The sequence below is a fragment of the Cetorhinus maximus genome, chromosome 9 (genome assembly GCF_964194155.1).
Source record: "Cetorhinus maximus chromosome 9, sCetMax3.hap1.1, whole genome shotgun sequence".
In the NCBI taxonomy this organism is placed as follows: domain Eukaryota; kingdom Metazoa; phylum Chordata; class Chondrichthyes; order Lamniformes; family Cetorhinidae; genus Cetorhinus; species Cetorhinus maximus.
The window spans coordinates 103,188,638-103,205,173 of record NC_135887.1 but is presented as its reverse complement, the minus strand read 5'-3'; the positions used below and the strand labels follow the sequence as shown (position 1 = coordinate 103,205,173).

General features: G+C 44.1%; 1 protein-coding gene across 2 annotated transcripts in view; it reads right to left on the bottom strand.

Annotated features, from left to right (window-relative positions):
• Positions 1 to 6,850: 6,850 nt before the first annotated feature.
• Positions 6,851 to 16,536, bottom strand: part of LOC144684234 (protein RIC-3-like) — an 87,086-nt gene continuing 77,400 nt past the window's right edge. For both annotated transcript variants that reach the window (XM_078547870.1, XM_078547871.1), the window contains 2 exons: positions 9,120 to 9,265; positions 6,851 to 8,062 (listed from right to left, as the gene is read on the bottom strand). In XM_078547870.1, the coding sequence (XP_078403996.1) occupies positions 7,587 to 8,062; positions 9,120 to 9,265 (622 nt within the window). In that variant the 3' untranslated portion in view covers positions 6,851 to 7,586. The remainder of the gene's footprint in view (positions 8,063 to 9,119; positions 9,266 to 16,536) is intronic.

Below are 16,536 nucleotides of genomic sequence, written 5' to 3'. Positions count from 1 at the left end.
CCATCACTCTCAACTCACACATTCACAAACCCATCACTCTCAACTCACACATTCACAAACCCATCACTCTCAACTCACATTCACAAACCCATCACTCTCAACTCACACATTCACAAACCCATCACTCTCAACTCACACATTCACAAACCCATCACTCTCAACTCACACATTCACAAACCCATCACTCTCAACTCACACATTCACAAACCCATCACTCTCAACTCACACATTCACAAACCCATCACTCTCAACTCACACATTCACAAACCCATCACTCTCAACTCACACATTCACAAACCCATCACTCTCAACTCACACATTCACAAACCCATCACTCTCAACTCACACATTCACAAACCCATCACTCTCAACTCACACATTCACAAACCCATCACTCTCAACTCACACATTCACAAACCCATCACTCTCAACTCACACATTCACAAACCCATCACTCTCAACTCACACATTCACAAACCCATCACTCTCAACTCACACATTCACAAACCCATCACTCTCAACTCACACATTCACAAACCCATCACTCTCAACTCACACATTCACAAACCCATCACTCTCAACTCACACATTCACAAACCCATCACTCTCAACTCACATTCACAAACCCATCACTCTCAACTCACACATTCACAAACCCATCACTCTCAACTCACACATTCACAAACCCATCACTCTCAACTCACACATTCACAAACCCATCACTCTCAACTCACACATTCACAAACCCATCACTCTCAACTCACACATTCACAAACCCATCACTCTCAACTCACACATTCACAAACCCATCACTCTCAACTCACACATTCACAAACCCATCACTCTCAACTCACACATTCACAAACCCATCACTCTTAACTCACACATTCACAAACTCATCACTCTCAACTCACATATTCACAAACCCATCACTCTCAACTCACACATTCACAAACCCATCACTCTCAACTCACCCGTTCACAAACCCATCACTCTCAACTCACACATTCACAAACCCATCACTCTCAACTCACACATTCACAAACCCATCACTCTCAACTCACACATTCACAAATCCATCACACATCCACAGGGATCTCATATCTCAAATGACAACATCACTAACTCTCACACACACTCTCACATCTCCATCAGGCTCATATCCTCTCGAGCTCGCATCCTCATCCCGTCCATGGCACCTTTCACTACACAAACATTCCACACGGTGCCATGTGTCCTGCTCACACTTTCTCCATCTGTTTTCATGCAAGAGAAGCTGGCTCACAACAGCAGAGAGAGGTCCCAGACCGGGGGTGGAGTGGCCCACATTAGGCCTCTCACTTGCTTTGAGGAGCGTGCCATCGTGCTGACTGGTGAGGATGTGGACCGTGCCTGCAGCAATGATAAACACCCTGGTGAGGATCCTGCATCACAGCATCCCTCTCTCAACATAAACGTGAGTGCTCTTTGTCATACTTTTGACTGTACGGACATGCACTAATTATCTCTACTTCGATTCACAGGGAACTCTGTCAAATGACCAACACCCTCAGCCAGCTAGTCCCTCAGCTCCAGCCATGTCCTCACCTCTAGCCAAGAGGACTCCTCCTCCATTGAAGAGCTGGAAATAAGCAGCCTGGAAGACCCGTCACAGCGCTTACCCACATCCTCCACTAGCCCAGAGACACACACCTCGGTGGGACCTAGATCTAGAGCAGGCTTGGGTTCATAATCTGGTGGTCACCGCACGGACATGTATCCACAGCAGGAAGAGGAAGGTTCATCCAAACTCCCTGGCACTCGAAGGACTGCTGGGAAAGAGGCATCTGTGAAGTCCAAATCAGATGTCGAGCCTTGGATTCAGCCTTACAACTTATCCTGGAGAGTCAGCAGAAGGAGTGGGAACATCACACAGAGCTGTTGGAAGCCATCAACAGAATGGCACGCAAGTCAGAGGAATGTATCCACCTGCTCTCTGATGAAGTAGTGCCCACATGTGCATGTATGGAGACCTCCATGGGGAGGATGGTGGACACCATGGAGACCCTGGTCCAGCAGAGCATGGAGATGCACACAGAGCTGCACTCCGTCGTGGTATCCGTGGGTGAGTTCCTGCAGTAGCAACACAAGAGGGAAACGGGCACCTCAATGTCCCTCGAGGTGCTCCTTCCCTTCAAGGATCAGGCCACAGCCTTCGCGCACCTGAAGGGAGGAGAAGCGGCAGCTGGACACCACTGGGTCATCCATTCAGGACTTTCAGAATCTCTCTTCTCCTTCCCTTTTCCTGTGACCCCCTCAATCTTGCCCCCTGTCACCACAGAGAGAGAAGCTGGTCCACAGGAGGGCAGCCAAAGCAAGCCAGAGCCCCAAGGCCTCAGCTCTCCAGAGGACGCATGCCAAAGTCATCAGAGGCAGCAGCGCCAACCATTGCACAGGCTGTCTCCACCCCTGCTGCGGATGTCAGGGCAGTATCTAGAAGTCTAAGGCGTTCAAAAGTGAAGAACTTCTGATCACAGTTGGTTGCACGGGCGAACATATTTTGTCACTTTACATCTGAAAATATATTCACTTTCACTGAATAATGTGTAATGGTTTCTTTCTGCTTCATTGACAGGCTTCACAAGTCCTCCCGCTGCCTCCCCCCACACCCCACTATCAATCCAGCTGCACGCAGCCGGATCACGAGTGATTCTGGAAGGAGAAGTGTGTGTGTGCCAGGCCTCTCGGAGCCTTGTGCATGCGTATCCTTCCCGCATCACACTCATCTCAATGTCCTGAGAATTTTCAACGCTGTCTGCTAGGGTTTACTTTCAGTTCTCCATCTGAGCTGACCTGCATCTCCGCCCACTCACTGTTCACACTCCCGTGCAGCACCTGTTTTTGCCCACCACGATTCTTGTTTCACTTTTAATTTAGCCAGCATGGTGCATCTAACATTTTTCTTCAGATCCCCCATCCTTTCCCGCATCACTGTCAACCCTCCTGGCATCACCTTCCACCTACCTTCCACGACCTACCAGCCACAACCCTTTTCTTTTGGGGATGTTCAGATGAATGTCCACATTCCCTTCCCTCCTGGAAATCCCACCCCCATCCACATTAACGTCCCCGACTTCCTCCTTCCCACCCCGGGGTCTTTGTCTGCCCCCGAGTCCCCACCAACCACTCACGCCGTCCCTTCTACCGTTACCGTTTCGCCCTCACCCTCCCACCCTACCACCTCACTCTGCCCTCCATCATTCTCACCATTCCCTCCTACCATGTCCAACCTCAGTTCGCTCCCCAGGAGGCAGTCATGGATTCAACAGAGCCCACCCCCCCTTGCACGTTCATCTGGACACCCCCTCGCTCCGGACTCCTTCCCACCTTGGAATTCCTCCCCCTGTGGAACACCTTTCCCCCTGCCCCCAGACCCCCCCCCACCACCCCCCCCTGCCCTTGCCTCCCCCCTTAGTCCTTTCCCCTTCCTGACTCCTTCCTCCCCCAGGACTCCTTCCCCTCTCCAGACTCATTCCTCCTCCACCGGACTCCTTCCTCCCCCTGGACTCCTTCCTCCCACTGGACCCCTTCCCACCTCTGGAAACTTTCCTGCCCCGGGACTCCTTTCTTCCCCTGAACTCCTTCCCCTCTCTGGACTCCTTCCCTTACACCTTCCTCCCCCATTACACTTACCTCCCCAGTTGCTGTCTTCTCCCCATTAGCCCCTCCTCCCCCATACTCCCTCCCCCCAATCTCAACCCCCGACACCTTCATTCCCCCCTTCCCAACCTCACCCCCTCCCAAACTCACCCCCTTTCGACATCTTCGTTCCACCCCTCCCAACATCACATCCTCCAACATACCTTCCTCTCCCAGTTGAACCTGGACCTTCCTCTCTCACCCCCCTTGTACATCTTCCTCTCCCAAACACAGCTGCACCTTCCTCTCCACCCTCTTGACGATCATTCATTGTGAGCAGACACTCAACAGTGACTTTTCACCTTCCATGAGCTGCTTTGCAGTGGAGCCATGTCCATGAAAATCCACCCAGCATGCGATAGACGTTCCTCCAGGGTCCTGTTGCTGTCGGGCTCCAGCATCTTTTGCTCCTTGTGGAGCAAGGCCCTGACGGTAAGTCCGCACTTCTGCACGTCACACTTGTCAAGACGTGTTCTGCACTGGCATGTTTTCCCGTGGGCAGACGATCCAGCAGCCGGGGGGAGGGTGGGGGGGGAGTGGTGGGGGATGATTCTGGTGGGCAGGTCTTATAATGATACGCAGATGTATTACAATGAAGTTCCCAACGTGCAGTGGCAGGAAACGCAGCCAACCATTGATGGGCAGAGTGGACGATTACAAACTGGTTTCACGATGTCGTGAAACCGATTTTTGGCTTCTCGTCATATTGTCCGCTCACGCCTCCAAACACGCCCGACGCCAGTGGGCACAGAAAATTCTGCCCATAGACATTCCCCTTCCATTTCTTTTGTGACTTCATCAAAAAAATCAAATTAGGTGTGTTAAATGTGACTTACGCTTTACAAATCCATGTTGGCTCTTTCTGTTTTTCAATGTTTAACATTAACATGAAAGTATTGCCAAAAATTGTGATTTAAGAACTAAGATACGTGACGAGGAAGTATGTTCATAAATAATATATGTATTTGTCTACTTCAGAATGCTAGAACAAAATGTGTCAACTAAAATGTCAACAATCTAAATTTGGAAATTCTGATTGGAGAAGTTCCAATGGTGCAGCATACCCCCTGATTCTCCATAGAAACTAAATCTCACACGTGACACATACTGTATCTCATTCCAAAAGTGCCACTATACCAATCCATGCAAAAATACTATATATTTCACAGTTGGGAAATCTGTTAACATAGGTGCACACATGCTCTGCGGAAGATCTGCCCAAGAAGATTCAAGAAAAATATGCTGTTTGTGGTATTCCTAGTGTGGCCTTATAACTCAGAGTACAAAGTTGAATGTGCTACACCACAACAGAAGAAAATACACCTGGGGCAGGATTTTGCCCTTGGCGGGGGTGCTTGGAAAGCCAACCACCACCTGTGATCAGCACCGCACTGCGATTTTATGTGGGCGGGCCAATTAAGGCCTAGTGTGAACTTCGCGCATGCACACGAAAGAGCGCTTCAATCTCCCTGAGGCACGGAGCTGCCTCAGGGAGATGAAGCGCTCTTTGAAAAAAGCCTAATGTACAAATTAAAAATGTCATAAAACATGTCCCCTCATGTGGCTCTGTCACATGAGCAGGGACATGTTATTAATTAAATTTTAAAATTTTTATTTTATTTTTATTTGCTTTAGGAATTCTCTTCCCACCTGTGGATGAGGTTTCCTAAAAAATGCAAAGGCCGCTTGGCCTTTTCGCCTGCCCGCCAACTGTTAGGTTGAACGGGCAGTGAAAAATTCAGGACAATTGTTAACTTAATGGCCTTAATAGGCCTTTTAATTGTCGGCGGGTGCGCTGCCGGCTGCAGCACACGCCCGCCAACCTAACTATTGTGGGACTACACGATACCGTCGGAACGCTCACCCAACGTCATCACGCGTCATTTTACGCATGGGTGTGTCGGGCACCTGCCCACATGCCAAGGGTAAAATTCTGCCCCTGGTTTTCTATGATGTTATTTCAAGGAACGCAGTTCAATCAATCATTTGTTCCACTAAAATTGAGTACACTCGATAAAGAGTGCTGTTAATCTTTGCTGGTTTCCACTCCTATCAACACTGTTAACAAACTGTGTGTGTTTGTTTTAAAAGCTGCTAAACACCCAAAGTGGCTATATTGTGACTTATTAAAAATGGCACTTTTGAATGTACAAGGATGTCCATAAGACCATAAGACATAGGAGCAGAAATTAGGCCAATCGGCCCATCGAGTCTGCTCCGCCATTCAATCTTGGCTGATAAGTTTCTCAACCCCATTCTCCCGCCTTCTCCCCGTAACCTTTGATCCCCTTACCAATGTCGGTGAGGATGTGCTTGTTATTCATCTGGGGATTGACCACAGCCTATAATATTCTTTGGAATAAACTGCAGTGGCCTTTCTACACTGAAGATTTTATAATAGGATTCTACGTGTGACACGCCCTTTTGAACAAGGTTATGGTTAATCATATTTACTGCACTTCCAGCAGCTGTTACAAGTAAAATGTTTCAAAAGCAAAGGCAAGGTGGAGGAATCAGCCTACTTTCAGGCATGACAATGACTAGGCCCTAAATTATACAGCCTTGAAAAAGTAAGCACATTACTTGCTTTTGCTGTAACCTATGGAAAAAAACAGATACTACATTTATCCAGTCGACAAACTGTGATGTGAAGATCATTATGGGACCAGGGAGCTATTCAGTGCCTTGCTGTGTATTTCATTCCTTAACAAACACTAAATGTACCTCTAAAGGTAGCATTTGACAGAATCAGTGCATGGGGATAATTTTAAACTCGCTGAGCAGAAAATCCATGGGATTGGCTAGAGTCAATCTGCCTAAAACTCCTTCATTGACTTCAATAGTAAGATCAGGCCGTAGTAGATCAGCACCCATGATGCTGTCAGCTTCACATGGTTAGATTAACATTGCCTCCATTATTCATAGAATTCCATTGAAGGTGCAGCATTCTTTTCATTTGTCTTCATGAGCTGCACTTGTATAGCATCATCAAAGCAATACAAGTTTCTTGTTCAAGAAAACGGCTGAAAGGATGGATCTAGAGCTGAGATACAAACTGATGGCCTGGTGCATTGCTGAAATATAACTGACAGAATGATGGTGATGGACTTATGCTAGTAAAATGGATGGATCTATGCTGGTAGAAGAAACGACATAACATAAAGTATTTGCAGAATATGAGCTGGTTTATTGATGAGTCTGATTAAAAAAGGACACCCTGAACAATAAAGAACATTCTTTTGAAAGGAGTCCCTAATCGAGGAACTCCATAATTTTTCTAAATGTCAAATTTGTTCATTTATTTCTATTAAGCCTAGTTGTGAAAAAGTAAAACAAGGGAATTTGGAATTTACTGGGAGTAACTATCATGATTGCACATCATAAGCAATCCTGAAGGACTTTAACTAGTTAAGAGTTCTAAAGTTTACAGGAGCCACATGCTGTTTCCTCAAAGTTTCTCCAAGGCTCAAGACAGGAGGATGATGGAGCTGTTGGTTTGAAGATCTGCAAATCTGCCCCTTAACTGCTGAGGATCAGAATGTAATAATGTTATTCCTTGTGTTTTGTAGCATTGGTGAAAACATGATATACTTTCTCTTTCATTAAGCAGCCTTACTACGAATTATTGTCATGAATAAAATTTTTTAAAGTTGATAGAGCAAAATAGTTGGGTTTAAAGACAGAAGGGAGAGTGCCTAGGTAAAAGGCACTCTAGACCAATACACCTAGACCAATAACTATAGCGTAAAATAGATTTTCCTAACAATTATGGAAGATGAAACACTGAGGAAGAATAGAGTGTGTATTAGAAGATACCTGTCTACTGTATAATTTAACTCACTGGAAGACATGATATAGCTGGTTAATATGTAACAAAGGGATACCATCTTAATGATGCTTCTTACTAGTTACTCTATCACCATCTTGTTGCGCTTTCGCAGTACACCTTTATCTTCGTATGTGATTTTTTGCTGCTGTTCACTGACAGGAATGTCCACATTAGATTCATCTCTGACTTGGTCATCATCATCACTGAGTTTCTCAAAGCTGATGTCAAAATTCTCTGCTATAATAGCTGGGTCATCACTTTCATGGTCAAAATACTCGCAGTCTTCACACTGGAGGTCTTCTGCTTCAATACTGTCGTTATGGCTACTCATACCAATCTGTGTGCTTTGCTGATGGTCTGATACTTGATATTTTTTATTTTGTCTAATTTTATCTTCCATTGTTTCACTTGAGGAACAGTCATCTTCCATTGTGTCTATTCTTTCTGCCAACTCCTCTGCAGAAAGCTCGTTAGACTCAGAATAATTGGGGTAGGTGTCACACGGACAGCTGCATTCAGATTCACTGTAATTCGGGTATGTTTCCTCAGGATAACCTTAGGAAAAGAAATCCAAAGTTATTGGTATTAAAACTATCTCAAACCTAAATTATAATCTCATTTTGGATAGCGTCTAAAGTGCAATCTGTTTTTTCTAACATTTTGCTTGAAATAGGAGCACGTGTCAATGAATTTATAAATTGAAGTGGTCCCCTAAAATAAGTTCTGACTCTAGGTAGGTTAAATTGGGCCATGTGGTGCCCACTTCTTTGGTACTATGTTGGTTTCTAAGACCCCAAAATAGTGGTCAGGAAGCATGTGCACACTGGGTCATATTGGGTAAGGACAAACAAGAAGTGTACTTTAGCCACACCTGAAGCAAGCATTAAGCAATTTGCATATGCAAATAATGGACCTACCACCTGCTTCTGGTCGCTGCTTCAACTTGGATTTGTCAACCCTAAGCATCAGCCAAATAAAAAAAAGAGTCCTCACCACAATTGCTGCCGTTCCCGGTCCCGAGATTCCCCCATGTCCGCACAATAAATTCCTTCCTTTCCCCAAACCATAACAACCAGACCCTGCAATCTTCTTTCCCCACCCCTTTCCACAGCAAACTCCACCTCCCTTCCACCCATCCCACCACCAAATTCAGGGCCCTCCCATCTCCCTCCCCAGCTCCTCCAACAGCAAATCCAAGGTCCCAGATCCACTTATGTATGGATCCCCACTTCATCATATCCCATATATGGTTACTTACTCTATTAAGCGTTTACATCACTTTTTAATTCTAATAGGTGACTCTTTAAGGCTGTCAATGTGTGCTGTATGGCACCCCCTGCTTTACGTAATGTGGAATTTGTAAGGCAAATCCAGATTAGGAACTGGAGTTCCATACCAAATGAAGACCATTGGGTTTACCCTAATTGGTACAAGCAAAATTTCACTGTGCTTCAGCCTTAGTGCTGACACTGTGGGATCAGAAAATACGCCCTTATATTCACTAATAGTGCAAACCTCCCACTAGGCTGCTTCAGTACATCTACTCTGAATTAGTTTATTGAACATGCATTCATTGCTGTATGTGCTCTAAGTGTTAAAGATTTTTCTCTACCTTCCCAATCCTCCATGTATGGGGATTCCTCTGCCTCTTTCTCAGGGCTGATGCCTTCAATGAGTTTCCCCTTTTTAATGACCCTGGTGATTTCCTTCAGATGTCTCAGTAACTTTTCTTCCTGTTCAGTAGTAACATTGGTAATCCTTCAGCACATAAAATAAAAGAAAATTGGCATTCTATTAAGATGTGATTCAGTAGCTTACTGTTAGAACATTTCCCTCAACATCCCCAAATATTGTTTCGCCTGTCCAACACCAGTACAGCATTAAAGGAAAATAACTTAGATAATTGGAGAGGGAAGTTGGAGATGGGGGAGAAGCTGCAAAGTGATGGTAGCTTACGGTTAGGATGAGAGTGAGCTGAGAGATAGTTGTGGCAGAAAGGAGAGGGAGGTGACTGCTGCATGGATGAATTTTTGACAAAGAAATCCATGAACTCCTTCCCTTTGGTGATCAAGGTAAGGGGCTGTAGGGCCAAGGGAAGAGCGTCAGGAGAGTCTTTTTAATCACAAAGGGATTGTTGTTGCCCTTTAGGATGATCCTGGAGCCGAGGAGGGTTTGACTTTTTTATTTATTTGCGCACGGGATGTGGGTGATGCTGGCTAGACCAGCATTTATTGCCCATCCCTAATTGACCTTGAGGTGGTGCTGGTGAGCTGCCTTCTTGAACCGCGGCAGTCCATGTCTTGTAAGAATGCCCACAGTGCTGTAAGGAAATTCCAGCATTTTGACCCAGCAACATGGAGGAATGGTGATATAGTTCCAAGTGAGGATGGTGTGTGGCTCGGAGGGAAACTTGAATGTGATGGTGTTCCCATGCATCTTCTGCCCTTGTTTTTCCAGGTGGTGGAGGTTTCTAGGTGCTGTCAAAGGAGCCTTGGTGAGTTGCTGCAGTGCCTCTTGTAGATGATACATGCTGCTGCAACTGTGCATCAGTGGTGGAGGGAATGAACATTGAAAGTGGTGGATGGGGCTGCCAATCAATTGGACTTACTTGTCCTGAATGGTGTCCAGCTTCTTAAGTGTTGTTGGAGCTGCATCCATCCAGGTAAGTGGAGAGTATTCCATCACACTCCTGACTTGTGCCTTGTAGATGGTGAATGGGTTCTGGGGAGTCAGGAGGTGAGTTACTCGCTGCAGAATTCTGAGCCTCTGACGTGCTCTTGTAGCCACAGTATTTATATAGCTAGTCCAGTTCAGTTGCTGGTCAATGGTAACCCCCAGGATGTTGATAGTGGGGGATTCAGTGATGGTACTGCCATTGAATGTCAAAGGGAGACGGTTAGATTCTCTCTTGTTGGAGATGGTCACTGTCAAGAACAAAGCATGATAACCCTTGACATAGTCTAGTCACATTGAACCTTAGAATTGTAGAATCGTACAAAAGGAAAGAAAGTCATTCAGCCCAGCACGCCTGTGTTAGATTTCTGAATGGCCTTACGATTAGATCCATTCCTTTGAACTTTCCTAATATTTAAAATGATCTTTTTTCTATCTATTTCTCCACTTCCTTTTTCAAAGTTATGGATTCTGCTTGTATGGTTGGCTCTGGTAGAGAATTTGAAGCCCTAACACGAAAGGAAGACTTGCATTTATAGAGCGCCGTTCAAGACATACCAAAGCCCTTTGCAGGTGGTGAAATACTTTTGAAGTATAGTCACTGTTTTTATGTTGGAAACAAAGCAACCAATCTTTACAGCAAGCTCCCACAAACAGCAATTTGATAATGACCAGATGATCTGTTTTGGTGATGCTGTGAAAAGCCTCTCTTGCATTTGGGAATCATTTCAAATTTATGTCTTCCAACTACTAACTCATTGACCAGTAGCAATGATTTCCCCTTATTTATTTTATCAAAACCCTTCATAATTTTATACTCCTTCTATTCCTTTTGTTCTATTAAATCTCCTCCTAACCTTCTCTGGCATAAAGAAAAAAGTCAGTGGAGTAGATTTTCATCTTCATTGCCGAGACATCCAGCATTGCCTGGGTGAAGCACAGAAAAGACTATCTGGCAAGGGGGGGTTGCAAACTGCTTATGGAATCCATGATTTTTCTTCCATTAATTCCTGGTGGATTCTGTTCCTGGTACCGGTGCGTCGTCCTCCTCACCAAATTTCCCTCTCTGCAATCCACCTGGGTGATGCTTAAAACCCAAGAAGTAAATTAGAAAATCCACCCCAATATTTGTCTAGTCTTTCCTCATAACTGAAGCCTCTCAATACCTCTTAACAATGTTTCTTAAAAGGGAAACGTTTTCTCAAGGGAAGTATTTTTTTCTATCATAAAACTTATCTTTCACTTTATATTAAAAAAAAGGCCCAGCCACCCTCATCCTTTCACTGCCTGTGAACTTCAATCTTCAACAGAATCTTGGACTGTTTGTGGGATCTGCACCCGAAGTGTTAAAATAGCTTTACAGGGATGTTTTGTGAAACAGGCTTAAGGCAAGGGTGTAGAGTGAAGGAACATGTGAAGATCATTCATCTATGGCTTGAAGGTCTGAGGATGCAGAACACTGTGGCCAGGAGTTTTCCTATGGCGGGCAGGGGCAGGTGCAGAGCCGATTGCAGCCGCAATCAGCTGCACGGCGCCATTTTACGCGGGCAGGCCAATTAAGACCCGCCCAGCATAATACGCGCTGGTAGTGCTCATCGCTACCTGTGCAGGCGGGGGGAGGAGGAAGAGTTGGGGCCAGCGCGTGAAAGAGTGCAACCTCCCCGAGGCACGGAGCTGCCTCGGGGAGATTGAATGGATAATATAACAATTGAATAAATGATGTAAAAATTTATTTAAACATGTCCCCTCATGTGACAGTGTCAAAGAGTTGGGGCATGTTTGTAAATTTATGATTATTTATTTATTTAATAAAAGTTTCAGGAAACTTCATCCCATCCGTGGTGAAGGTTGCTTGGGCTTTTCACCTGCCCGCCAACCTTAAGGTCGGACGGGCAGCACTCTTAAGTGCTTTAATTAATTTCTTAATGGCCTTAATAGACCGTTGACATTTCGGTGGGCATGCAGCTGACTCTGGCGCGCACCTGCAGAATGAAACATCGCGATGGCACGTAATGACATCGGGACGCATGCCCAACGTCACCATGCGTCGTTTTACGCGTCGGCCTGTCGGGCCCACTTGTGCATGCCGACGGAAATATCCTGCCCTGTGTTTGCAGTAATAAAGTGATTGAAGAGTTTAAATGGATCATGTAACCATGGTGTTACAATCCCCGTGAGGAAACCCAAAACCAAAATAACCATATTTACTGACTGAGCCCCCAAATGAAGAAATTACCAACAAGATTCCACATTTTGTAGCTTTTACCTTAACATGAATTAGAACCAATACAGATTATACATGAATTAACAGGCAAATGATACTTCAAATAAGATGATAAATTTCACTTCAAATAGTCAACACAACAAGGATGCATCTTACGCAACAACAAGCACTCACCTCACTCCCGCACAAATGTGGCACTAAGTAGCTACACAGTTCAACAATATACTATTCTTTATTCACGCAGCATAGGTCAGGAGTCCTTTCCAACAACAGCTTTCAGTTTCTAGTGTCATGGGTACAATTATCATCAGCAACACACACTTTTATGAACCCTCGCTGCCTTGCATCACGACAGTCTTGATGGTGTAGCTTTCCAGAGTTCCTTTTCAACCAACCAACGAATAAAAGCGCGGTTCACGATTTGGCCAATTCTGGGAAAACCAGCTCTTTAGCGTCACCGAGCTATTCACACAGCTTTCCAGGTTTTAAACCTTTTTAGCCACCTTGCACAATACCTCCAAGAGCTCTTGTCTCCTTTTCTGCCAAACAGAAAAACTGACTCTTCCCAAAAGTGACTTGCTTCTTTTCCTCACAAGAATTTTATGTGTTCCGCTTTGTCTGTCTACTTTCTCTTTGTGTCTGCATCTATGCACTGATTGCCTTCACCTTCCAGCTCCTCTGTTTGTAGCTCTCCTTCGTGCCTGTAGTTTTCCTTTGTGTCCTCTTTCTTAACTTCCTTCCTGTTGGTACTACTTCCAGGTCAAGGGTCACCAAGTTCTCATTATCCATGAAAATTACAATTGATCCCTTTACAATTGATGCAAATTCTTAAAAGTCTTTTTCAAATATTCTTTAAAACAATTACAGATTCCACAGACATTTTAAAGAAATTACAAATTTTCCTACTGTACTGCTTCTGAGTCAAAGGTCGTCACAATGATAACAAATATTTAGAAGAGATTGAGATGGGCTAAGTTTATTCTCCTGGCTCTATGTTGATATATCTGAAGTCGCATTATGTGTCTTTTGGGTGCATTGTGATTTAGTGGTAGTATACATAGAATGTAGAGATCAAAGGTGGAATTGGGATATGACTTTTGAATAAAGCACTGTATTCAGCATTTACACTGGTTTGTTGTAATGTACCCAAGTTCTTATAATGAATAAGGAACTCAATAATAAAGAATTGTTTTATCATACAGGAATCATACAGTATGATTTGCCTGAGTATCCCATGTTGGATTGTTTAACATTAACTCATTAAAGACCTGATCCTGCGGTTGTTGCAACTGACAACTATGTGCCTTGGTCCTTAGAGTTGCAGAACAATCTAGAACTGGAAAGCAGTCCCAATATTGGATAGCTCTGCATTGCTTGCATATTGGCCTGTAGTAACAACAGGCCTCAGTAGTGGATTCAATGGACAAAAAATGCCAGAAATTCTTGGCTGGTGTTGCAGCATCTGTGGAGAGAAAATCAGAGTTCCCATTTCAGGTCATTACATCGGAACTGAAAGATCATAACCTGAAATGTTAACTCTGTTTTTCTCTGCACAGATGCTGCCTGACCTTCTGTTCTCACTTTATTTCAGGTTTCCAGCATCCCCAGTATTTTCCTCATGCATTCAATGGAGTTTCTCTGTGCTTTTCTAAAGTACAATGGCTATATTAACATCTAGGACAGGGGCAGGCAGTACCGGCAGCTGCTAGAGGTTTAAGATCAGGAGCAGCATTTGGGGCGGGACTAATGGCTGCAGAGGCCACATGAAGTGGCAACAGATTTACTCCGAGATCAGGAGGAGCAGCATCTAGATCGGGAGCAGGAGCAGAGTTGGACCAGGAACAGCAGAGAATTCCTATGCTAGACTAGCTTTTCACTTAAGTGAAAACTATCTGCAAGTAATAATTGTTCATACCATCTGTTAGGAAACCCAAAAAGACTTACCGAAATTGGGAGTTTGGGAACTACAGTTCCTGGTGGGCCTTGGGACTTCTACGCAGGCGCCAGCCGCAGTATGGCTGCACATGCGCAGTTCGTTGAATTCACCGGCTTTCGGCCGGGAGCTTGTCCAGTGCACATGCACGGAAAAAAAAGAAAAGTGAAATAATGTGAAACTGCAGGTCAGATGATCTGAATTGGAGCGTCATTTGAGAGAAGGTGTCCCAGGGAGCAGGAAACAGAGAGGGGGACAGGGAGAGGGTCCCAAATCAAGAAGGTGGTCCCAAACCATGGGGTGGGGCAGAAAGGAGTCCCAGAAGAAAGTCCCAGGCACGGACAATGACAGAGATCAGAGATAGACCCCAATGAGTCAAGATAAATGACACAAGCAGAGAAAAAAGGGCCCAAGTTAAAGAAAGAGCTGCAGGGAGCAGACTGGAAACAAAGTGGGCTTTAGAGTAGCCCTGAAGATTTGAGAGGGCAGCCGAAGGTTGGTGATTCCGTGCTGTGGGCCGCAAGGGCAAATGTATCTTTTTGGAACAGTGGTGTTCTGCTTGGCATGGCCGAAGATCTGAAAGTGTGCTTGGAAGGTGAAGCGCAAGTGTACTCGGAGATCTAAAGGAAAGGAATCCCAGAAAGTGAGATTGACACCCTGGAGGTGCATTCTTGTTGAAGCTGTCCGAGTGGGAGCGACTTTTCGAAAAAATTCCAAATGTGGAGATTGGAAACCCTCGTGAGAAAGACAGAGTTTCAGTGAGACTGGTTGGCTCACGGTGTGACAAGCATATCGGTGAGTTGTTGAGAAATCCATAGAATCTGCTTTGGTTGCATCTGTCATTTACTTTGGAGTGTAGTGTGTCTGCCACAGTTTGCCAGTTGGTTCAAATGTACTGCATACTTACCCTGAATATTAGAATATACAATAGATATGGTAAATTGTTTTATCTTTCTGAATTTGTGTGTGTCCATAAAGATATAGCTGGGGTGAAGGAATCATGAATATTTGAATCATTTTCTCGTGTTTGTATTGAGATCTTTCCACCCTTTATGTCTGATGTAATATAGTTCATTTTTCTTGTTTAATAATGGTTTTATTCTTTGTGTTAAAAGCTCATCAGCAGACTCCTGTGAATTTGTTCAGTAACTTTCCTCCACAGTTTCTAAAAAAATAAAAGTTAGGATCTATCAGATTCTGGGATCTGACTTGCCCAGTAGTAACAGCTGGTATTGTAACACCATCACACACCACTAGAGGACATTGTACGCAAGACTTGATAATGCAAATATTCTGCAAACTGTATGAATAGATCAGTAGAGGGCACTCCAAATAGAACCCTTATTTATTAGTTTCATTTTATGGATCTTCCAGCCTTGTTTCATTAAAATAAATTGATCTGTCAAATTTTGTTTGATAATGTTCCTGTGAAGCACCTTGGGACTTTTAGTATGTTAAAGACACTATATAAATATAAGTTGTTGTTGTTCTGAACTTTATAGTGCTAATTGTTTGCTTTTCATTTTCAAATATTCTAATGAATGAGTTTTATTTCCTGCTGCTAGTAATTTTTTAATGGCATGATAAGTCATAATTATTGACAAAGAACCTGTCTGGCACTGAAAGTTAAGCTTAACAAGTGTAGAGTAACATTCCTTTAGATTTTAATTACTGTTGAAGGTATTAATTATTGTTCAAGATTTTTAAAAAATGTATTTTTTACTTTTCCTTTCTGTCCCCTTCATCTCTGTCTGTTAATGCAATTTTTATTTTCCCCTCTTTATTTTGCTTTCTGTACCTGATTTAACATTGATTTCATTATTCCAACTAACATTTCCTAGTTCAGACGTTGTGCTGCTCATTAAGAATACTTCAATCTGATTGGTTAAGGAGATACACAATTGCTTGCCCTGTTCGTATAGATCCCAGGTGCTCTGTAGAGGGTGCTACAATTCTTGACAGCTGACCGATCAGAAGTCCCAGTAAAAAACGCCCATAAAAAGTTGTTAATGGGTAAGTGCAAGTGGAACTAACAGTGGCACAAAACCCAGATCATTGTGCCACGCTGAACCAGGCTGTTTGAAAACTGTCCTGTTTAACTCCAGGCTCAGTTTCCAATCCCACATCCTGTCCGTCACAAAGAATGCTTTCTTCCACCTCCATAACATCACCTACATCCTGGGCTTTATAAATAGAGGC